At 37.8% G+C, this 23899-nt stretch overlaps 2 protein-coding genes across 9 annotated transcripts in view; one reads left to right on the top strand and one right to left on the bottom strand.

The window, feature by feature from the left end:
- Positions 1–216: 216 nt before the first annotated feature.
- Positions 217–2551, bottom strand: cunh12orf65 (chromosome unknown C12orf65 homolog). The gene is made up of 2 exons (XM_038295539.1): positions 2139–2551; positions 217–537 (listed from the first exon to the last, which is right to left on the bottom strand). Exons 1-2 carry the CDS (start codon positions 2406–2408, stop codon positions 295–297), a joined length of 513 nt encoding a protein of 170 aa, XP_038151467.1. The 5' UTR covers positions 2409–2551; the 3' UTR covers positions 217–294.
- A 3541-nt stretch (positions 2552–6092) lies between these two features.
- LOC119790119 (membrane-associated phosphatidylinositol transfer protein 2-like) overlaps positions 6093–23899 on the top strand; it is a 59090-nt gene continuing 41283 nt past the window's right edge. For 5 of the 8 annotated variants that reach the window (XM_038295477.1, XM_038295475.1, XM_038295481.1 and 2 more), the window contains exon 1: positions 6094–6704. The gene's annotated coding sequence lies outside the window, so the exon portion shown is untranslated. Of the gene's footprint in view, positions 6705–15323; positions 15451–23899 lie in introns of those variants that run through there. The other 3 variants (XM_038295478.1, XM_038295473.1, XM_038295474.1) reach the window with 2 other exon arrangements.

Below are 23899 nucleotides of genomic sequence, written 5' to 3'. Positions count from 1 at the left end.
CTATCGTGTGTTACCAGAATGTGACAAACAGTAAACATTTAATTTGGACTTCTAAAAGAAGCATAATCAACAGGCATTTAGCTTTTACTGACATCTAGTGGTGAAGGAGAGTTAGTGCTCTGTAAAAGTTAAATTACTCTATGTTCCCTTTATATTAGCAGATAGATTATATAATAGTATAGAAGCAAAAAAAGGTAATAACATGATGACAAAAAATGTTTTACAAATCTTTAGAAATAATTTATTGTGATTTTTACAAGAAAATTAAAATACATTTCGCTCTCCACATAAACATTAAACTGCATCATCTTCAGGTTTATTGTGTATATGTCTGTCTGCAGCCAAGGTTTTTTTTAAAAGTCTTTTCCGCTCCAAGTTCTCATTCACCCTCTTTCGTTTTTCTTGTTTCCTCAATTCAGATTCTTTCTTCTTTACCATCACTTCGCTCAGTTCTCCCTTATATGCCACATCAAGCCTCTCCCTCATTATTTCCCGGGCGCGCTTTCGGTTTATATCCACAGATCTTGTCTGGTGACACTGCAGGGAAAGAAAGGATAAAAGGCAATGCAAGAATAAAAACAAAAATGTAGTTTTAGTTTTAAGTGCCCCAAACAATCAGTTGATAATATAGCAGTTCTTTTCTTGACATTTATATTTATATTTCACATGGAGAAAATCCGGTTGCAATACAACGTGACCAATAAATTCTTTAATGCTTTTTCACCATCCTTTTTTCATGCACACTAGTTTGGGTTTGGTTATTATTTTGACTTAAGCATGGGATAAAAATATGACACTTCAGTCACCATTGAGGATAATAATATTTTTTCCAGGGAGACCTGTAAAAACTAAACAAAAAAATACAACAGTAAAATTTTGTTTGGCAAAATGAGGAAAAAAGTTTTGACTTCCTTAGAGAAAACTTTAAAGCTATCACGTATAAGAGCATGCTACATGAAACATATAAAATATGTCTGTTTTATTTACTCAGATTTCTTAAAGGTCTCTTTTCTGGGCTGGGTGTAGAGGGGTTTTATCAAACATAACATGCAAATCTTAGGTGAAAACTACTTGAATGAAAAAATGGCTTTATTGTTAAATTAGAGTGAAACAGTACAATGGAATCAGTGTCTCTCCTATAAGTTTTTATAAGTAAACCTAAAAAACTTAATCGCATATTCTATGCAAAGATAAATATAAAAGCAGCAGCAGCAGATATAAACAAGTCAATTAGAACTCTGATTAAAGTCAAACTGCTGTTTATGCAGAAATCCTCCACTCAATCTGTGATAGCCGGACCTCACTACTATTCATAACAATGCACGTGACATTGCAATCATAATTAATAAAAATGTATTATTAGAAGCTTCATATTAAAAAAAGAAAATAATAATAATAATGATAAATCTAGGGTTAGAACGGAAGGTGAAAGTTCTTTTTTACTGACATAAGGAGAGCTTCCACGTTTCCTCAGAATACGAATCTACCTGTTTTAGTTCTACAATGGCAAAGAAAATATTAGACACAATCTATTAATTCACAGTTTAAACCAGCTCTGTTGAAAACCTTTGATTCTTATCTATAACACATTTCTGCTACATTTAGAGGTAGGCAGATAAACTGTAGATATAGGAATACATATAAGTGCTAGTTTGCTTGTTAAAAGGAATTTATAGGTGTTCTTTATTATAAAGGACTGGAGCAAGAGCTATATTGTGTAGCTAAATAGGAATCTGCATTCTAATGTTTATTACAGGCAATATACAGAAAGAAATGCCTTTTTTCATTTATATATTTTCTCTAACAAAGTCAAAGTCCCTACTTTGGAAAAACATACTTTTGATATAATAGGTAAATACCTAATTATTAACTTTTTTTTTAAATCAAATTCAACAAGACTGAAAAGGACAGGCATACTTTCATTGTACTAGTTTTACATTTTAAGGCAATTAGGAAACGGTGTAAATGTGCACTTAAGTTAACAATTATCAGATGTTAGTGATAATATTGTCTAGATAGATAAATTAAACCCTGAATGACAGATTACAACAGCTGAGCCTTAAAAGTGTTTTTTGCTGATGTAAATACGTGATAAAAACAACAGTTATTTGTTTGAAAATACAGGGGTCCAGCTGTACCTTCACAACAATCCCGGTGGGGATGTGTTTGAGCACCACACAGTTGCTGGTTTTGTTAGTAGCTTGACCTCCAGGCCCAGATCCCCTCACAAACTGCTCCTCCAGCTCCTCCTCCAGGAGCACCGGAAGATCCGGGAGCTCCTTCTTACCAGCAGCCGCAACCCATGAGGGCGCAGGCGGGGTCAGCGGGGGGAGACCCGGAGCAGATCTCCGCGCCAGCCGCCCGGTTACTGTCAGCAAGCAGCGGGTGAACGGGATAAGCAATGACATCTCATCACGATTTGTAACAAACCCAAGATAAAAAAACGAATCGTTCCGGTTTTCGGAGCGAAGAGGGAGTATTTTCACCACCTCAGTGTGGAGCTCATCTTCCGCTTTGTTTACTTAAACAGCCGTCCAATCAGCGGGCTTGACTGTTCTTCTTCGATCCCATAATTACAGCATTGCTGACTCCACAGCACCACCGTGTGTTCAATTATGGAACAGATCAAAATTAGACTATTCATAATATCCATGAGTAGTTGAAACTATAGCTCAAATAGCTCAAATGTGTTGAGTAAGTTAGTGTAACATACTCCTGTTGTTTAAGTACATTTAACTCAAACCTCTGGATTAATCAGATTTATTTTAATCCAATCCACTTTATTTATATAGCACATTTAACAACAGAAAAAAGTCTGTGCTGTACATAACAAATAATAAACAACAACACAACAATGCACAAACACAATACAACAATAAATCTACTAAAAAGGATACAGAGGACCACACAAACTACACGTTGTTAAAGGCCAAAGAGTAAAAGTGGGTCTTAAGACGAGACTTAAAACACTCCACCGTAGAGGCAGTCATATATGGAGGAGCAAAGTATTCCAAAGTCTGGGGCCAACTACAGAAAAGGGTCTGTCCCCTCTGGTTTTAAGCCTCGTCTTAGGCACTATTAACTGAAGATGGCCCTCAGACCTCAGAGCACGTGCCGGAGAATAAATCTTGAGGAGGTCAGTGATGTATTGAGGAGCAATCCCATTCAGGGCCCTAGACGCAAACAATACAATCTTAAGATCAATTCTAAAATGAACAGGGAGCCAGTGCAAAGACTACTTGTATTTGTGTACTAATTAAACACAACTTAAAACACTTAATTAAATTAACTATAATAAGGAAGCACTGGTGCAGATTTTAACAATAAAAGCCCTTTGGCCGACTAGCATCGCAACACCATGAGTGAGGTTGCTGTTAGATTTAAACATGCCTGTTTTGTTACATATGTCAATAGGCTTCTATGTTGTATGAATAAGATTGATATATAATGCAAGATGGTGAAATGATAGTTATATGACCAATCTAACATATATAATATTACCGAGTCATGAGAGTGAATTATCTGATAGTTCATGAGAGTGAATTATCTGATAATGCGAGATATTAAGGTTTTCAGTTCCAAAGAAATTCATGAAATTATTGCTTCAACATTTTGGAGTTCTGGTAGCCACAGTGTAACTAAACAAATAGTGATGCACTCGTGGTCTGTTCTGTACTGTTGTTTCAGATAACAATTTTTTGTTAGAAATGCATCAACCACAAAGACAATTTAAGTTCATTTTAAAAAATTTTTTGTGAAATTCTGTAAAAAAACAAAAAACAGGTTTTGCTGTTGATTTGGAAAACAGTTTTCGAACTCAACATGATTAAAAATAATGGTGAGTGGTTCAGAAACTGCAGTAAGGATGTATTTTGGCCTGCTTATCTGTGAACGCTGCAGAGGTTTGCTAATGAGCAATTACACAATTTAGTTAATTTTTATAGCTCAAAATAATAATTGTCTCAAGGCACAAAACAATATCAAGTTTATACCAAAAAAGGTAGTCAATTGAAACCGATCATGTGGACAGATCAAAAACAATCACATATTCCTGCTTGATCCCAGCTGTTAACTAATGCAGTCAAGTTTGTTACTTAAGAGAATATATCAAAAATAAATCTATCCGAGGAATCTGCTGTCTGAAGGACATCACTAACTTTGCAGGATTAAATATATATATATATATACATATATTGTATGTTTTTGTGGCCCTCTTTCTTAGGAAGTAATATCCATGCATATTGGAGCCTACTAAATATTCAGTTCCTTGTCATTGCGTACTGAGTAATACAGGGTAAATGTCATGGTTAAAGTATATAAAACCCATAAGAAGTCAGGTTTTATATGTAGGTTTGATGATTTGAGTACATGATGAAAACTCAGCAAATATGTAAAAGAAGCTGTTCTGATTTGGTTAGACCACAGCTGATCTTTCTAGCCATCTTGCAAAACAAAATCAGTACAATGATTAAACAACACCGTGGAGTTATTGTACTTTCCTCATCAGCAACAGATGAGCAAGCACTTTTTTTAAACTATGTTGTTTATGCATTTTCATATTATTTTAGTTGAGACATATAATAATAATAATAATAATAATAATAATAATAATAATAATAATAATAATAATAATAATTATTATTATTATTATTATTATTATTATTATTATTATTATTATTATTATTATTATTATTATTATTATAAAACAACTATTAAATGTATATGGCCATTGTCTATTTCAGAAAAGGCACTTTGCTTAACAGTAGGTTTTAGTTCTGTTTTCCGCCTGCACATTAATGGACTCTGATGTAGTGCTTCCTGTTCCTCACTAACAATAAATAGAATTAGTACATCAGGAAATAGGTCACAGGGAAAGGCTGTTACTGATGACCTGTGATGACATCTGTCTAACCCTGTGGAAGGAAGACTTACTTATGTGATCGTTTTTTGTCTGTCTGTCTGTCTGTCTGTCTTTCGCAGCTGTGAGCAGATGCTTATGATCTACCAGTGACGATTGTTGTGGCTGAATAGGTATGGCCAAGGTGTATCTGGAGGTGGATGTTTACAGTTTGTTTCCTGTTATAGAGATTCCTTTAACACTTTGTTATTCCAGAGGCTTCTAACGATCTAAACCTGAAAAGACCACTAACTGTCGGTTTGAAATGTTGTGAACTAGGTCAAATTTAAGCCATTTGATTTTTGTGGCTAATAGACTGAAAATGATTTCCTGTCTAGCATATCTCCATCCTTTTTCTGTCTTTCAAGCTTTTACTTAGACTGAGGTAATTTGCAACATCTTTGTATTTTACCTCAGATAATTATGTTATTTCTAAGTTAAGTTTCAGGATCCCGATTTTATAATAAAGTTTATATTCTCATGGATTTCAGCAATGTATACTCACTTGTAAAGAAAACAATTTATAGCCTAAGTACAAGACTACTCAAATTTGTTTTATGGATCTGCTTTTTTTGTGTGTTTTTTAAAATAAAATTAGGCAACATCTTTTCTTTATTCCATCATATTCAATAAGAATATAAATAGATGTTTAATCATCCCACAGTTCAAAATCTTAACTGACATGATGCTTTGCCCTGAGATGGACTGGTGACCTGTCCAGGATCAGCTTTGCCTTTTACCCATAGATCCTTTCAGCAGAATGGTTGGGTGATTACTTTACGTCATTGTCACACTTTTGTCACTCGATATAAATGTCCCCCAGTAACTTCATAAACTCTGTGTGTACGGAAATGCGTTACCACTTGGTTTTTGACCAAAATATTTTATTGCCAGCAGAGGGCGCGCTAGTAACAAGCACTTGCTGGTTGTCAAGTATGCGTAGAAACACACATACCGGAAACATTGTTGGAAATCCTTTCAAAGTAAAACACAAAATATTTTTATTTTTTCTTTATTGTTGGCCTTCAACCGAACGTATCGGCAACTATGCAGGTGAGAAACTTTAAAGAGGGAACTTTAATGGAAATTTAGTTCTATGCTGTGTCTTAAACTTACACAGAAGTGCACTTGACTTTTAACTTGGAACCCTTACCGGAAGTGATGCGCTCATACTTCTAGGATTGAGTTATGTGTCGTGCTTGAGGAGACTGAAGTCTAAACAGCGGTTCAGACTTAAGGGGACTGACAAGTTACGATGGTGAGGGCTCCTCATCCGTCTTTTCGTCGCCTTTCCCGGTTCTCTGGACGGAAGGAGCAGCTACGGGCCTGAGCCCACCTCTATCTGCATTTCCTCCTCACAGGTCAAAGCCCCACTCAGCAACTCAGCAGGACCCTAGCGTAGATACTCCAAGGACATTTTAACGTTTCCACAGCTATTTCGGCCTTTTCTTTCCGATTAAGGAAATCCAGCGTGTTGCTCTCCAGCGCAATGATGTGGACAGATTTAGTAAACAGGAGGAGCAGAAACTGCGGCTGCTTTCATGCAGCCCACTCCCAGTGCTGAGGATGTGTCTCTCCGTGTCATTTTTGAAAACGTCGTTTTTCAAGCAGACGGAGGAGCGAGCGAACGGAAATTGACCGCCGACTTTCGATGCGCTCCGTTCGGCCATGGCATCGCTCAGGTCGGAGGCTGTCTCTTGCTGAAGAGACACATCAGTGGAAGAAGGCCATAAAAGCCAGAGGAGAGGCTGATGAACTTTAAATTGTGCTGCTGAGTGTGCTGGAGACAGAGGTGCACCGGGTTCAGGTATGTTTTCAGCTTTGTCAGCCATCAGTTTTGCCTTTTTCCCGCTGCCATGTTGCTAGGTAACTAAGAGACGGTGGGTTTACTTCAGTTCATCTTCTCAGGGATGTAACGCCACCTGTGATGAATCTTATTTTTTGACAAAGTCGTGCATTTCAAACGTGTTGTGCTTTGCTCTGCAGCAGAGGTGTTTCACACCAACTTTGCATGCAGAATCCATGAGCCTGTTGCTCTGGATCAGGAGGTGTTCAGGATTCCCTCACTGTTAGATTGACTAATCTTATCATGCATATGGTTTAAGATGCGATCCCAAAGAACTGGTCCCTAACAGTAGATGTTTTCAGTTTACATTTATGCAGAAACAGCTCTTATCAACTGTCTCATTTGTGTTTGGCTGTTAAATTTCAGGTTACAAACATTCAAACTGTGCATGCAAATAAGGTATTTAAGCCACAAAATATTCTGGAGTACTGGTAAAATATTGCAATATTATGTTTTCCTTATATTATTAGCCCTAAAATAAAAGAAAATTCTGCCACATACATGCCTATTCATGCCTGGGGTCAATTCGACAAATAATGCAGTTTATGAAGAGAATTGCAGACACTATTCTCTATTGAAGGAGGGCTAGCTGACTGCCTCCAGCCTTTAACTTCTTAGCCATTTTAAGCAAGTATGTGGTGACAGAGGGGGAAAAAACCTCAAGCAAAAACCATCTCTGTTTGAAGTCTGACTGAGGACCACGAGGACAGAGCAGCAGTGGTGTCAAAAGTGCACGCGTTACTTAAGTAGCAGTATAGATACTGCAGTTTAAAAACACTCTGGTAAAAGTGGAAGTATCAACTTGACCTCTTTACTCAAACAAAAGTGAAAAACTATGTGCTCCAAAAACTACTTAAAGTATAAAGTAACCTTTAAAAAAACAGCAAGATGTCACTATATGAATTGAAAGCTCAATTTTTTGATTATTTGGAAAAATTCTTTGAAATAGGGCCAAGGATGAGGGAGGTCTTGTTTGTCTCTATCTTCATCTCCTGATACGCTCTCGCCTGTGTCTGACTTTTCAGACATTTCAACATCTTTTCTAAATCCTACATTGCAGCATGGCATAGACAATTCATGTTTGCAGTTTGAAGAACACCTGCTTGCTTCTGATGATTTCCTTTAGCTAACCAATGAGTATTTGTGTTCTATGACTCATCCAATTACACTAGTTTTCACTAGATGTGGATGGCGCCAATGATCTGCATTGGATGGAGCACATGACGGGAAATAAATATTTGTAAACATTAAACCGAAGCCAATAGTAACGAGTAACGTTTGTTTTAAAAATGTAAGGAATAAAAAGTACAGATACTTGTGGGAAAATGTAATTAGTAGAAGCATGGGCGTAGGTTTGCATAGGGACCATAGGGACATGTCCCTACCAAAATTTTGAACCGACCTAATTGTCCCTACCAATAATTGGATGTGAGCAACATGTTTATAATTTCCAGCAGTAGTTGTTGCAGCAGTGGCTTCTTTTCCTCTCGCTGCTCCTCTGCCTGGTCTCTCCTGTCCCTTTCATGTAGCAGCGCATGGAACTGTGCTGCGCTGTTTAACTCAACTCTCATTGGTTGTTCTGCCTTAAGTTCCGCCTTCTCTCTCTCTGATTGGCTGTTTTCTAGTCCGCGTGTGCTTGGAGCACAACATTAGAATGCAGCGGTTACTACAATTAATATTAGGCTACAAAACTAGTCCCAATAAAAAAAATGGATATCATGTACACTAAAAAACAAAAACCTTTTTTTTTCTTTTATAAAACGAAATATTCTGAGTCAGCCAGGAGTTCTGAAGACTGCTGGAAAAATGGGCAAATAAAGGCTGTAAGCCATCAACATTTCTGATTCTTAGCCACAGCCAACTAAAAAAGAAAATGTGAGGGTTTCCTTTTTACCGATATTAAGTTGATATCACTGTTTTCATTTTTTTTGTTTTTATTTTTACAATTTTGATATAATAACTGATCTAAGTGGGTTGCTCTGTGGGGAAAGGCACATTTTACATTTATATTACCGGTACTGTATGTTTTAAAGTCTCTATACTCCAGTTAATGATGAATCACTTACTAAATTAGTTGACGATTATTGAAATAATCAATTAATATGATAAATTTTTTCCAGCCCCAGATAAAATACATGAAATTGGCTACACAGAGTAACTACAGCCCAGATGTTCAACTTTTATAGTGAAGTTAATATTTTAATGAATATATTATTTTGCTTGATACAGAGAGAGCATGGTAGGTACAAATATTAGAGTGGGGTTTAACTCTGCACAATTCTATATCTTCAAAAGAAAATACTGTTTTTACCTTCTCTTAGTCGTTCAAATGAAACCGTTTTCAAAGTGGAAAACAGTCCTAATTCCACATTCATCAGAGCCGGTGATACTTCAAACATTGATAAACAGCCTCTAATGAGTGTAGAGCTTATAACATTTTTATTAATGGAGCAAAATGTTGCTTTTCTCTTTTAACAATGAATTCCTCTTATAAGTACGGATGCTCACATCCAGCATAAAAAAGGGCATATTGCATAGCACCAATGACACCAGACCAATAGTGTCCCTACCAAAGTTCAAATCAAACCTACGCCCTTGAGTAGAAGTCAGAAGTAGGAAGAAATATTAGTGATGGAGTAAAGTATAGATACCTAAAAAGTGCACTTAAGTACAGTAACGAAGTATTTGTACTTAGTTACTTGGCACCTCTGCAGAGCAGATGGAACTCTGAGGTACTTGGTCCATTCCGTTTGTCCTCACAAGTGGAAATGTCTGACTATAAAGTGGAATATTTCAACTGGAATCCCCAGAACGTCAAAAATAAGTGTCGGAAAGTTGGTGCGACAGGACGGTACCCGACTCCCGCACTCAAGATGGATGATACTTGTATCATTAGCAGTTAGATTGAGTTAGTTGTAGCAGTTCTTCAGTGTGCATGCAGCATTTAGTCTGTCAATAAAGGGAAATCAATATTTTTCAGTGTAAATCGCACATTGTTTTGGTTGTAAAAGGGAACATATCTACAAGCAGACAACCGGAACGCATTTACTTCAGAGATCATGTCACTCCATCCAAGGATAATAGGACGCACCAACTGGTCCAGTTTTACCATCCGAGAAAAAGGAAAACTGATCTCCACAGAGATCATGGCAGCAGTAGCCTCATTAGTGCTCTATTAAGAATGGCTAAACTGGGAAGTGTTGAGTTAGTGGGATCATATATGGTGAAGAAAAGAGAAGAAGATCGGTTAATGAAGAAGCTCTTTCAGTGTCTCTTTTCCCCAGCATATAGACAAGGTTAGATAGTGTATCAGTTGGAGAATGAGCATAAAGTCTGGTGTTTGATTTTTGCATCAAGCTGAGTAATTGTTTGCATACCGTCTATAAATATAATATATCTGAGAAATGAGCCAGTTTTCCCTCCATGGTGGAGCTGCAGCCCTATAATTCATTTAGTTATTTGTGGGGTCTTTTTTTTCGTGCGTCTTTATAGTCTTTTTGTGCCTCTTTGGGTAGTTGTTTTCTTCCTCTTCATATTCCTGCTTTTTCTTTGGCTTTTTATCATCGGGGCTGCAAACCTAGAAGTATTTATAGTCAGAACGGTATTAGCATTGCAGAGAACCGCTTGGATTCAGTGAATATTCACCGGATTTTTAAGAAGTATCTCTGCTCTCTGTCTGGTTTTTAATGAAACCTAAGCAGACTGACATTAATACTGAAGATTTAAGGATTTTAATCTTTTTATGGAAAGTCATGTTGCAGCATTAATGTTATTCAGAAGTAGAGCAGCGCTGATCAGCAGCTGATTTCCAGCAATTTGTTGCTAAATAGTCTAACACCTTACAAGTATCTCAGCTGTTTCTACTCAACCTTTTTCTTTCTCAATATGAAACCTTCTAGCAGAGCAAAGTATTTTTGTTTTGAAAGTGGTTAATAAATACAGAGGAGATATAATTAGATTCCTGGTTGTTGATGGTGGTTAAAAGGCCTCAAACTGCACTGAAGCAGCTCTGTGTTCAGTACTTTAACTAGGGCTGCCAAATGAATGCTGTGGATGGTATTTGGCTTCATGTCATGATCTTTTCTACCTGATCTGTGCTTTTCTCTGGAAGCCTACATAGTGACACATATATTTGAGACTTTATGGAAAACCCTGCTATATATAACAGCATGTTTGACAGGTCAGAGACTCGCTCACTGATCTACTGTTTCTCCAGGAAAGGAAAGCCTGAGCATAGAATGCAGTCAGTGGTGTTTTTGTACACTAAGAACCTGCACAACAACCATTTCTTGGTGCATACCTGAGGCCTATTTTTGTTCCAGTATGAGTTTGTAGATTCTTGCATAAAGAGTCCCTGTGCTTGACTCAGCAGGGCCCGGGTGAGTCATTGAAGCAGCGCTGACTCGCAGGCTGTGGCGTCTGTTGTCCAGATGATGGCTGTTCCATGAGGGCAGGAGCGGCTGCACCTTATTGCTCCGCTGTCACCTTTTGCTTCCCACTCAGCACCTCTGCAGGTCTTTGAATGACGATTAAAACATTTCTAACTGCAGTCTTGAATGGAAATAGGCTATGCTGCCGAAATAATATTACTGCTAGAACTCTGTGAAAATCTGCTGTTGAAAATATGGTTGAGACAGAAATTTAGAGCATGCAAACCAAAAGAGGTAATTTTGTGGGCCGGTACAGCTGTGAATCGAGAGTGTGAGTTTTGTTTTGACTTGTTAAAACTTGAATCCTCGCTTTTAGAAGACATAATGTCTATAGCCTCAGAGCCCTGCTGTAGCCTTTCTATATTTATTGTTTTTTTTTTTTTTTCCTTTTTAGGTCAGATCAAATTTCAGCTCCTGTTTTTCTACTGCAAAGGGATCTTTTTTATAGAAAAATACCCCCTGTAATTTAAGATTTTGCAAATATTTATCTATACTTTTTTTATTTCATCCTGTTTGTTGCAAAGAGAAACAAAGAAACTGCTTACTCTTAAAACTGTGTGTGTGAGGGTAAGCTTAGATCTGTTGTTTTGACCTTTTTAGATTATGTTGAGGTTTCTCTGCTGAAACTCGACAATTCCTGTTTCGTGTGCCTAACCAGTTTTTTGAGGTTGGACGTCCTTCCTTCCCCTGGGCAAATACTCAACGTACAGGATGTCCTAAACGGAAAATGGCCTTGTTACAGATGCAAATTTAAACACCTACCAGGTGTTTCTTTTTTTTCTTTTTTTTTTGGACACAAGGAAAAGGTTTTTCCCCTATTTTACCACCAATTTTTTAAATCTATTGCTGACTAAATTAAAAGTTTAGCTGCATGGAAACATTGAAAATTTTTTGCCTAAAGCTGCTTGTTTTGTCACTTTATCATTTTCTCAACCAAATTTCCTTCATATCTTTATATGTAAAGGCATTTGTTATGTTTGCTTTTCATGCAAAAAAAGCTTTATCCAGAATCTCAATTCCAGTATATCAAATTAAACTAGCAGAAAAGACAACTCATGGTTTTCAAAATCTTGAATAAAAATTGACAAAAAAAAAAAAAAAAAAAAACTTTTTTCCTCATTGCAAAGCATGAAGGTGGTGTTAGCATCATGGCATGGGGATGCGTTTCTTCTGATCGGACAGCAAAGCAGGGTAGGATGGAGCTAAATACAGGACATTTAGGATTAAAACCTTAAACATGCATCAAGAGGTGCATTGGACCGGTTCAGCTCAGCCTTTCTTAAAAAACTTGGGGCATTTATAGCAAAAAGGTGGCTCTGCAAACGATATGCCAAAATGTTAACTCTACCTTAGGAATACAATATACACTATATTGCCAAAAGTATTTGCTCACCTGCCTTGACTCACATATGAGCTTAAGTGACATCCCGTTCCTAATCCATAGGGTTCAATATGACGTCGGTCCACCCTTTGCAGCTAGAACAGCTTCAACTCTTCTGGGAAGGCTGTCCACAAGGTTTAGGAGTGTGTTTATGGGAATTTTTGACCATTCTTCCAGAAGCGCATTTGTGAGGTCGCACACTGATGTTGGACGAGAAGGCCTGGCTCTCAGTCTCCGCTCTAATTCATCCCAAAGGTGTTCTATCGGGTTGAGGTCAGGACTCTGTGCAGGCCAGTCAAGTTCATCCACACCAGACTCTGTCATCCATGTCTTTATGGACCTTGCTTTGTGCACTGGTGCACAGTCATGTTGGAAGAGGAAGGGGCCAGCTCCAAACTGTTCCCACAAAGTTGGGAGCATGGAATTGTCCAAAATGTCTTGGTATGCTGAAGCATTCAGAGTTCCTTTCACTGGAACTAAGGGGCCAAGCCCAGCTCCTGAAAAACAACCCCACACCATAATCCCCCCTCCACCAAACTTTACACTTGGCACAATGCAGTCAGACAAGTACCGTTCTCCTGGCAACCGCCAAACCCAGACCCGTCCATCAGATTGCCAGATGGAGAAGCGCGATTCGTCACTCCAGAGAACGCGTCTCCACTGCTCTAGAGTCCAGTGGCGGCGTGCTTTACACCACCGCATCCGACGCTTTGCATTGCACTTGGTGATGTATGGCTTGGATGCAGCTGCTCGACCATGGAAACCCATTCCATGAAGCTCTCTGCGCACTGTTCTTGAGCTAATCTGAAGGCCACATGAAGTTTGGAGGTCTGTAGTGATTGACTCTGCAGAAAGTTGGCGACCTCTTCGCACTATGCGCGTCAGCATCCGCTGACCCCGCTCCGTCAGTTTACGTGGCCTACCACTTCGTGGCTGAGTTGCTGTCGTTCCCAAACACTTCCATTTTCTTATAATACAGCTGACAGTTGACTGTGGAATATTTAGGAGCGAGGAAATTTCACGACTGGATTTGTTGCACAGGTGGCATCCTATCACAGTTCCACGCTGGAATTCACTGAGCTCCTGAGAGCGACCCATTCTTTCACAAATGTTTGTAAAAACAGTCTGCATGCCTAGGTGCTTGAATTTATACACCTGTGGCCATGAAAGTGATTGGAACACCTGATTCCAATAATTTGGATGGGTGAGCAAATACTTTTGGCAATATAGTGTATTTAAATTATAGTTAGGCGGATCTGTTGACCAGCCAATATTTTAGGCCATTATTAGCATTTCTTTTTTTTTTTTTCCTGTTGTCTTCATCAGCCTATAGTTTCATGCATTGGTGGATTTATATCAGTGCATTCAGCAGCCACGCCTTGAACATATAAATCGCATGCATTGTCATTCCCTCCATTTGCGGTCCATCATTAATGCTTTGTTAAAAAAAGTTTCCTTTCTGTTTAAATTGAGACTTGTCTAACATTTATTATCATTGTGTCATTTTATTCACTAAATAGAGAAGGAAATAGGAATTTCTTTCCAGAAATTGGCCCAGAAAAATCAGCAGCATGTATTGGGGATTGTTTAGACTTATGTTGAAATAATCTGTATTGGCATTGGCCTTAAAAACCAAACCGTAATGGTCGATCTCTATTTGAAATGTGTGGTTAAAACATGACCAAATGACAGCTTGTAGGCAACACACATTAGGATATTTCAATTAAATTCCAGCTCTTGTCAAAAGCACAAGTTTTTTTGTTGTTGCTTTTTCTCACACACACGAGACAGTTTTCAAACACAGTCACATGATTTAAGAAGCTGCTCGACATTAAACCGTTTAATATTTTGCTGCAAATTAAATATTAGACTGAAATCTGTCCACCAATAAAGGCTAAACAGATTCTCATTCATCGCTTATTACACGTTAGTTAAGCAAACATGTTTTTTTCTGCCTTTGAGCAGTCTATAGGTCCAGGTTAAGTTGAGCTTCATTGTTTTATTTCATCTGCTAAGAATTTCTGAGGAGGAATTTTGACATTCATCTCTGGCTTTAACTATATTTGTTTTATTGTTTCATTTCTCAGGTATTTTTATCACCTCTGTTTTGGTAATATTATTTGATCAAGCTTTTACTAACTACTATCCAGTACTACCAAAATAAGTAATAAAAGTATGCATGATTCGTGCTGATATCGTATCGGGTCAATCTCGGTATCAGCCAGTGCTCTTAGCTGCAATATAAGGTAAAAAATATCAGGTTGCATTTGGGGCATTACTATATTCTAATATAAACATTGAACCGATAAAGGGTGGAGCTCAGGTTGCTGTCAAGCTCTTTGTCTGATGCAGAGATGTGATGAACTGCAGTGTGCTTCCTGGTGAATGGGGGGTTATAATTTCCGATTGTGCAGGTTCACTGCTGCATGCTCCTCTTAGTCAGATTGATCTCCCTCCAGATGCTAAAATAACTCCCCACTCTACTAGAGTTTTATACAGTTACACCAGCGACCATCAAGCTGATGACAGTCACGAGGAAAACACTGTAAATAAACGCTGGTATGTCTGCGTGTTGTGACGCTGGAGTGGAAAATTCCTGACGGAGGAGCCCCTGCTTTGGAGAATGTGTCCCAGCCTCGTCGGAGCTCAGCTGAGCTTGTCAGCCCCACCCCAACAGCACAAATACGTCACCCTGTAACCAGTAAGAACACAGAAGGCAAGTGAGAGCAAAGCCCCAGAGTGATGGCACGTCAAAGAAGTAAGTCAAGATGCACTTCCTGCCGGTGAAGTTTGGGTGACGTATGCAGCTGCTCAGTGCATATCTGAGTGGATTGGAGGCTTTCTGAGCTGTTTATCGACTCAGATCTGTTGAACAGGAAGAGCGAAGGAACGCCAGGTAGAAGCTGTAAATCTCCTTTTAGTCAAAAGTTTAAAAACCTTTAATTATCTATTTTTTTAGAGCACTGAAGTCAAGCAGAAGTTCACTTTCTGCTCTGCCTTAACTTTGACCTATTTTGGAAGGCTGATGCTGTGCTTAAAGCATCCCGCGACCAGGTTGCAGAGTTGCTTCCCCTCCAAACCCAGAACGAGCTATGATCCTGAGGACTAGCAGATAAGATGCAACAGATTGTGGCAAAGATGGAGCAGCTGCTCAACTGTTAAACTGATTGCCTACTTTGATATTAAACTCTGCTACAGTCAACACACGAAACCGACGGGCTATAATCTCTCGTCTCAGAGTGATAATTTGTTCCATGTGCTTTTATCAGCCTGCTCGCTGTGCTTGGATTTTTAGAAAGTTGTTTAGTTACGCTGCAAAAAAAAAAATAGATCTAAGTTGGTCAATTTTTCTTAAAATAAGTTCATTTTTTCTTGAATGAGCAGGTAAGTGCTTTGTCAATGGAATGGGATTTATAATCATATATATTTAAAAGAAAAACAACGGAAGTCTCTTTTGTCAAGCGCGTTTTGTATAATTATCTTATTTTAAGGCTAAAGTACTCATTCCATTGGCAGATCATCTTACTCACTGAGTCAAATTAAAGGTAAATACACTTATTTTAAGAAAGTTTTATTTATTTTTAGATCGTTTTGTAATATTTCACAGTAAACCTTCTAGACTACCATGGTCATTTGTTCCCCTTCACGCCTAAAAATATGTGCCTCAGAGCAGTCAAAGAGCCGTTTTACTAATTTCTCTGGGTATCTTATTGTTTTTTTTTACCCTTTTAGTTTTAATCTGTGCATCCGTCCAGAATGAGGTGTTCTGAAATGTTCAGTGGATTTTATTCAATGGTTTTCAGTAGGGCTGAACCATTTTGCAAAAATTAAAATTTCAATTATTGGGATTTTATTTCCATTTACCTTTGCTATAACTACAAGCACGTAGATGTTTCATTACAGGGTTTCAGTTTTTCCATAACCTTGAAAGCTTTCTTGTCCGGAGCCCATCATTGCAGGATTTTACTGCATCTTTGTTTAGAAAGTGCTTACTTCTACCTGCATGCGTAGATCTGGACACTAGCTGGAGATTTGTCTTTCCTTTTATGTGGCAGCAAACACAATTTGAACATATAATTTCCAACTAAAGGGCCAGAGTGAGAAAAATCTGTCTCGTAGTCTTGTTAAATGTAACGTGACCAAATTGATCACCTCTGGGATTTGAAAATTGTGTTTTATTAAAATGCGATTACATTGCAAATGCAGGTTATTTCTCAGCTGTAGTTGTCATTGTTTTAGTTGGTATCTTTTTAGGAGAGTAACAGCAAAGGACACACTGTCTAAATGTAGTCACTCACCCACAGCATTATAAATGGGTTTTATTGGGATTTTGTGCCAGAAGTTGAAAACATAGTTAATAAAATTTGTGTTAACATTGAAGAACCATGAGTTAATTTATTTGGTTGAGCCTTAAAGACTTTTAGCTGTGACTGAGTAAAGAAAATATGAAATAGAAATGTTGGAAATGTCTTTTAAAAAAAATGAAAAGAAGAACCCTGTAATAGTATGATATAGTTTTTTTTTTTCAAAATTAAAAACTTAAAAAGTTGATATGAAAATATTTTTGTTTGGACTTGGATTTCTCTGCATGCTGTTTGCTGAAACCTGGTGAAGATCATCTTAGCATCCCGTTCTGAATTGGATAATGATGATTGATAGATGAAGAACATCACATCCTGTTTAATCGATTAAGGCTCTATACACACACACACACACTCAGAGGCCATTTCAACAGTTTGCGGAGCTGCTGTGATTTAAAGCTCTGCTCAGAAACATCTTTAACAATTTATGATGGTATCTTTCCACGGCATTTAAAAATCTGATTTATGCAATTAATTTGGAGCGGATGATCGGGCGTCATGACAGACCCTGATTTGCGCCTCTTTTCGAGTACTTGGGCGTCAGCCAGGCGGGGAACAGTACATTGTGTTTTCTGAGCACCTTTAGTCCCCAAAACTCTGCCCTCCGTCCTCCACCCTCTCAGACAGGTGACGCTAGGTTAAAGGGGTACAGCCTGTACCCCACGCATCCCGGATGAGCCTGCTGATGAACAGCATGTAATCGCTAATGCTCCATACCGCAGCGTTGTCGGGGAAATAAGACAAAGGTTTTTTGCAATTCTGCTTCACATCCCCCCTTCTTCGTGGACGCCACAATTTGTGGCCGTGTGGGTGGACTCTAAGAAGAGCTGGGGTCTTTTTATAGCAGCTGTCCACCCTCGCTGTGTCCTTACTGGAGTTTTATTTTATAAAAGAGTGATCAAGTCAATTGAATTTGTGCTGTCAGGGAAGGAGGACATTTATTCGTCGGTGATGTTCACCAGGCTCGTGGATAAGCTGAAATGGAGGAAGTCTGACACACAAACACATCCACTCTACCAGGAAACTTCTTTGCTCTTAAGCAGGAAGGTCTGGCTCTGTGAGGCGAGGTCGATGTGTTGGAAGATAATCTAATCTGCACGGGGCATTGTCTGCTGTGAGAAATGCTGTTTGTGCGGCCCATTAGAGGTGGAAAGGCAGTGGCCATCAGAGGCTGGTTTTCCATTTTCTGCAGTGTTTTCAGCTTTTATAGATCATATCTATTTATTTATTGTTGTTTTTTGTTCATTTTGTCCTACCTTGTTCTTCTTTAAGCAGAGTCATGGATTGTTTAAAATAAAGATGACAAAACGGCTTCATGCCGCTTTAGATATTTTCCTTATTTATTTATTTTTTGCTGACCACAGACTTCACAGAATCTTATTTTGTTTATCATTTTAACTAATCTTGGTAGAGTTGGCACAGTTTATTTAAATGAGTTCCTGCATATTTTGGGTTGTCAAGCCGGGTTTGTTCTCGTCAATGCGTCGCTGCTGGTTTTGAAGTAAGTAGGCTAGGCTACAAATAATTGTCTGTAATTGTCTAAATTTCAACTGGATAGAAACGTATGTTTAAAGGTAAACTCCTTGCGAAGTCATGGTGTATGGATCTAATTTTTAAAGTCGTATGGAAATCATATTTAAATGTCAAATCATTTTGGCTTAAACATGTATATAAATGTACTCTTTATCAGATGATATTGTCCCAAAATGTAGAAAATTTCTATATAAAAAAAAGTAATCTGACAATCAAATTTTTTCGGTCATAGCATCTTGATTCATATGTCGCCGCTATTACGCAAAGGTTGAAATAGGAAATAAGAATCGTTATTTACTTTCCCACGGAGTTCCATCCCAGTGTTCACGGGGATGGACGTCTGTGTCTTTGGCAGGCGTAAAGCTAACAGAACTGGCAGCGTTGCGAGGCAAAGGCTAAAACATGTACGGCTGTAAGCCTTCTACACCAAACCAAGATTCTGCCGCTCTGGCATCCTTTTCTACAGCACCTTCCTCCTCGCTTTCCTTCTCTAAATAAAAAATGTAGGACGGAGGGGACTCATCCACGACCTCCGACGCAAAACTCTCCACCTCTTGCATGTCCATAACGTTCCTTGATCGTGTCGTTTCTAAGGCGCCAATTTAGTGCTACTTGGTTCCAATGGAATTTCCCATTGGGAACCTACTAGCACTAAGTAGCTAAGTGGTTAGCAAGATGCTTCCGAGACACCGGCCACAAGCAAACTTGCTTGCGAATCTTGCAAATTCCGCCACAACAATCCCGCCCTCTTGATAAACAACCAATCACATTCACTTTATTCATTCGTGTAAATGCAACAGTTGGAACAGCTGTTTCCCTATGACTTTAAGCACTAATGAAGTTAACGGATCTAAAAGGTCCAAAATCCAACCAGAGTTGGAAAGTAACCAGAAGCTTGTTGCAGACAACAAATGATGTGGAATGTATTTAGAACTTGCTGAGGGGGATTTATTCAAATGTGTGTATATATTTAAGTTTTATGTAAAAGTTTAGCCTATGGGGCTTTATCTTCATCCCCAAGAAGGTCTTTGTTCCTTTGTGACACAGAAAAGCCCAACATTTCCATTTGATTTGTGTAGAAGATGGAAGATAATGTCAGAAACATTTGTTTTTCAATGGAAATATCGAAAAAGACCTGTATATAAGCTGGGCAACCAAATTCCCAAAACTCATTTTCCAGCAGGCCTGAAATCTGACCTGAGAGCCCGGTGATATGTTAGCTAAAGTCATTCAGCCAGGCTCCTATTTGAGAATGACCTTTTATGGTCGGCTCAAAGGACAGCTCCGCTCTCTGGGCAGTGGGTTGCTAACTTTTTGGGAAGGCTGCACTTAAAAGGTGGAAGGTATTTTAGCAAAGGGCAGCAGACACAGCATAGCTTCTCAGAACAAGCTTTTCTATCATTGATCATCTTTTAGCCTGGTTTCATAGCATCCTTTGAATGATCAGGTCTACTCCACCAGCTAATGATTCAGCGATTCATATTTATTTAAAGCACAAGCTAAAGTGAGATGTCTCGGTAGGAAACAGAAAAGCAGAAGGTGAAAAAGCTGCAGCTTTTTGTCTTCAGTTCAAAGACAGGCCTCCTTTTAATAAATTTTTTGATCGAAGCCCTTTGCTGCTGTTTGACCAGAAGGTTGCTTTTATACTGATGTGTTTGTAAGGAAAACGCCCTTCAACTATGATTTTAATAAGTAGTCACCATGTGAACATCATGGTGATCTTCTTACCAGCAGCCCTATGGGGTTTTGATTTGCATATTTTTATGCATATTTCTTCTCTACTCTCTCTACATTTCCTATCAAAGTTTTCAGATCCCCATTCGTCTCAGGCAGCTGAATCAGGCGAAATTGGACTCTAGCCGATTTAGATTTTAAAGCAGTTTTGTTTTTAGTTTTTCTGGAACTTTTGGCCTGTTTTGTAAAAAAGGAGAGTCAAACAGAAAAGGTTTCCAGAAATGTAAATCTTCATGACTGCTTTGAGGACCAACACCGTCTGTATATGGGGTTCCTGCTCTGCTTCTATCACATTCTGCACCAATTAAAAGTAAGCCTTTATTTATAATAACATACTTCTATTAAATGATAATGATATTTAGATTTAGTAGTGGACAAGTCCCAAATTAATTCGATGGAGGGAGCCAAATAGTACAGTGATGATAGTATGGTATGCTTTTCAACCTCTAAAGACTTTAAGGTCATCACCATAGATTAATGACATGCAAAACACAAGTCTTTAATTATTCATTGCTTTAATGAGAATTAAGTCTTTTCAATAGATTTGTTTGAGAATACTGTCGTACAATAATAATAAAATGTAATCAAAAACATCTGGCATTTCTCCTAATATTAATCCTTTTCTAGTTGCTTATTTGATGTTATCTATTTAGAGATATCTATTTTATTTCCTATCAAAAAAACAAAGTTGACTAGAACTAAATTCACATCTTAACCAGGAGTCTGAATAATTCTGTGCTTTTATGAAGCTGTTAATTGTCGGCTGGTGAAATATTTTTTTGAGTAGAAAAAATAGTGTCACATGTATTATTGATTTTTAAATTATCATACAATCATGGAAAAAATCTTAGACATTTTCTTTCTGTTTTTGTCCTTTGTTGTGTTTTTCTGGTCATATAACTTTTTGCACAAGAATTAAATAAAAGGGGGGATGTCTGATAATTTTTTTCATGAATACGCACAGACTCAGCTGGAAATATAAAACAAATACATGTTAATATTGGGTAAGGCAACTTTGTTTATATAGCTCAATTCAGTACAAAGACAATTTAAAGTTTTTTACATGAATTAAACTCTAAAATAGAGGGATAGTAAAGACAAGATAACAATAAGGGCAGTTGGTATTGCAAATAAAACAGTTTGGCCGCAAACTTAAACTAATGATACCCAAATTAACAGTTTATCTTTAACAGTCAAGGGCAGTTCTAAACAGAAGGATTTTTTTACTTAAAGGACTAGGAGGACCTGTGCTGGACTTGTACTGAGATGTTTAGCATTTGAATATTAATGTATTTTCTGCAGTATAGAGTAGGAGCATTAATATCGACTGGTTTTGGCCTTTTTTCCCCCCCATTTATTTCACACTGTCCAAAGGGTAGTGAAATGTACAATATATAACAACAGTACCTGGAAAATAAAATTTTTGTTTGTAAAATCTGGAGTTTTTGTTTGCCTAGTTATATAGATTCAAGGAATATGTGGTTTATATATCAGAAAACAACATTATTCTGCTACATTTAGCTGAAGGGTATGTATTTCTAAATAGTTTTGTGGCAGAAGCGACGGTTCAGCGTAGTGACCTGTGAGAGAGGAACAGACACCAGACAAAAGTGAAAGTGGAGACAGGAGAAACAGGAGAAAGAAGTTTGAGCCCTGGCAGCCCCTCGTCTCTACTTTCCCCGTCACTCTGACTTTCTTGTTTTAGCAGCCAATAAGGAAACGATCCACCGTGTCTCCATGGTAACCCCCTCCCCATTCAAGCAATGATGGAAAGAGATGAAACAACAGGAAACAGAATATAATATAGCCTACTGGAAAATCATTTCTTTACAAGTTTAACTGGGTGATACCCACAGTTGGAAAACTGAAATTTGGTTCTGGAAACAGGTCAGGAATTTTATGACTGAATATAGCATGCAGGACACATTTTTTTTCACCCCTGGTAGAATTTTCTATAAAGCTTTAAAATAGTGCTTTTGGTTTGTAATTTTGTAGTGTTTCTTACGCCTTTTTTTTTTTTTTAAGAAACCCAGGCTTCCATTTAATTAAGCACATGTATTCTGTATAGACATTTTTTAAATAATGTTTTATTCAAAATCTAACTATTCTCTTGAAAAAAACATAACTCGAATAACTAAAGCACACCTTGCATACCTCAAGATAGATGTTTAAATATCTCTGATCTATTGCTTACAGTTGGGCTGGTTTTTATTTCATTTTTAGAAGAATGCTGGATGGACTTTTAAGTGTCACTTTTTTTTCTACCTTTAAAAAGTTATTATAATGCATAACTAAGCATTTTAATTTGTTTACAACCAAAACAGTTTTTCATCATTTTAGAACACTTGAACTGACTGTATAATCCTAGATGAGTTAAAGATGGATGTCGATGTCATGGATGTAGAGTAGGAGAGAGAGAGAGAGAAAAATGAACAAATCATCTTAATTCACATTAAACAAATCAAATCATCTCTTTCACTGATATAATAGAGATACGAGGGATCCCTGGCTAACAAATGGGTGGAACTTGAAGCTGACAAGGACCCAGCCATCGTAATATCAATGGAGTTTGATGGGTTTCACTAAGAAATGGCTGAAGAAGCTCCGTTTCCCATGTTTCACTCTCCTGCTTTCTTTTCAACAGATGGTGGAAGTCAGTACGAACTGTTATTTTTCTGTTTTGTGGATGTTTGTTTGCTAAATGTTAGTTCATCCTATTTACTAGGAGAGTTCATTAAGATTATTTTAGCAACAGCATGCATTCTGCTATCAGCTGTTGCCAGCTCTAGTTGTGATGTCATCAGACCAGTTGTTAAGCTACAGATCTAAGATGCATTAGCTGCAGTGAGTGGATATATTAACAAGGCTTCTCTCAGCTACGCTTCCAAAGTTTCAACAGTTTTTTAACTACCTGACCAGAGATAACTATTTGGGCTTAGTTCTATGCAAATGTCAGAAATGCATACACCTGCGTTAAGACCTCTGGGCAAATAAGATCATATCTGGTTTCTTTAGCTCAGACAACAACCTACTCGTCCAGAGGCAGCCTATGGTAAAGAGAACGATGAGGAAGTGGTCACAGGAAGCTGAAAAAACTTTTTTTGCGAGATGGTATACCAGTAAAAATCCCTGGATCACCAGTGACCTGAAGGAATGGTTTGATAAGAAAAGAAAAGCGATATCAGAAGCAGATTGATTGTGTCGTTACCCGATCCTTCCCAGGAGCATGAGCCGTACCATCAGCTCATTTGCGCATGCGCAATTAGATATACATCTGGGTTGTCCTCGATTTTATTTAGTAAAAAAGACCTAAATCATGTTTTTCCCTCCCCAAAAATGGTAAGCTTCCTTAAATATGTGTTAAAAGTGAATTTATTTCCTGAGAAAATAAGTGCCGGAATTTGCCTTGGATTTAAACATAAATCTCGTGCTTTTGAGTTTTATGTTTCCCTTTCATGTTAAAATTATAGTATAAAGAAAGAAACAACTAAAATGCAGATAAACATGGTTTAATCATATTTTGCCGGACTACTCAGAGCATGTCCGATAATGCTGTCAGACAAGAAGTTTAACTGATAAAATGTGGAAAGCATCAAAGCTTTCTCAGAAAAATCTTAAAGCATTTTTTTAAATGTGTGCATTAACATTCTTTATTGAGTTAATGATAGAAATAAGTAATTTTAGTAGCATAATCACATTATTTATGGAAACCCAGAA

Source organism: Cyprinodon tularosa, unplaced genomic scaffold (assembly GCF_016077235.1).
Source record: "Cyprinodon tularosa strain WSP-4 unplaced genomic scaffold, ASM1607723v1 ctg356, whole genome shotgun sequence".
In the NCBI taxonomy this organism is placed as follows: Eukaryota; Metazoa; Chordata; class Actinopteri; order Cyprinodontiformes; family Cyprinodontidae; genus Cyprinodon; species Cyprinodon tularosa.
Note: the sequence above shows the minus strand (reverse complement) of the source record. Positions and strands in the feature narration are given on the sequence as shown.

What these genes read in the sequence shown, in the direction of transcription:
- cunh12orf65 (XM_038295539.1), bottom strand. Translation starts at nt 2,408, where the DNA reads ATGTCATTGCTTATCCCGTTCACCCGCTGCTTGCTGACAGTAACCGGG. An exon ending in CCACCGGGATTGTTGTGAAG is followed by an intron (nt 538 to 2,138) that starts GTACAGCTGGAC and finishes CTTTCCCTGCAG; the next exon opens with TGTCACCAGACAAGATCTGT.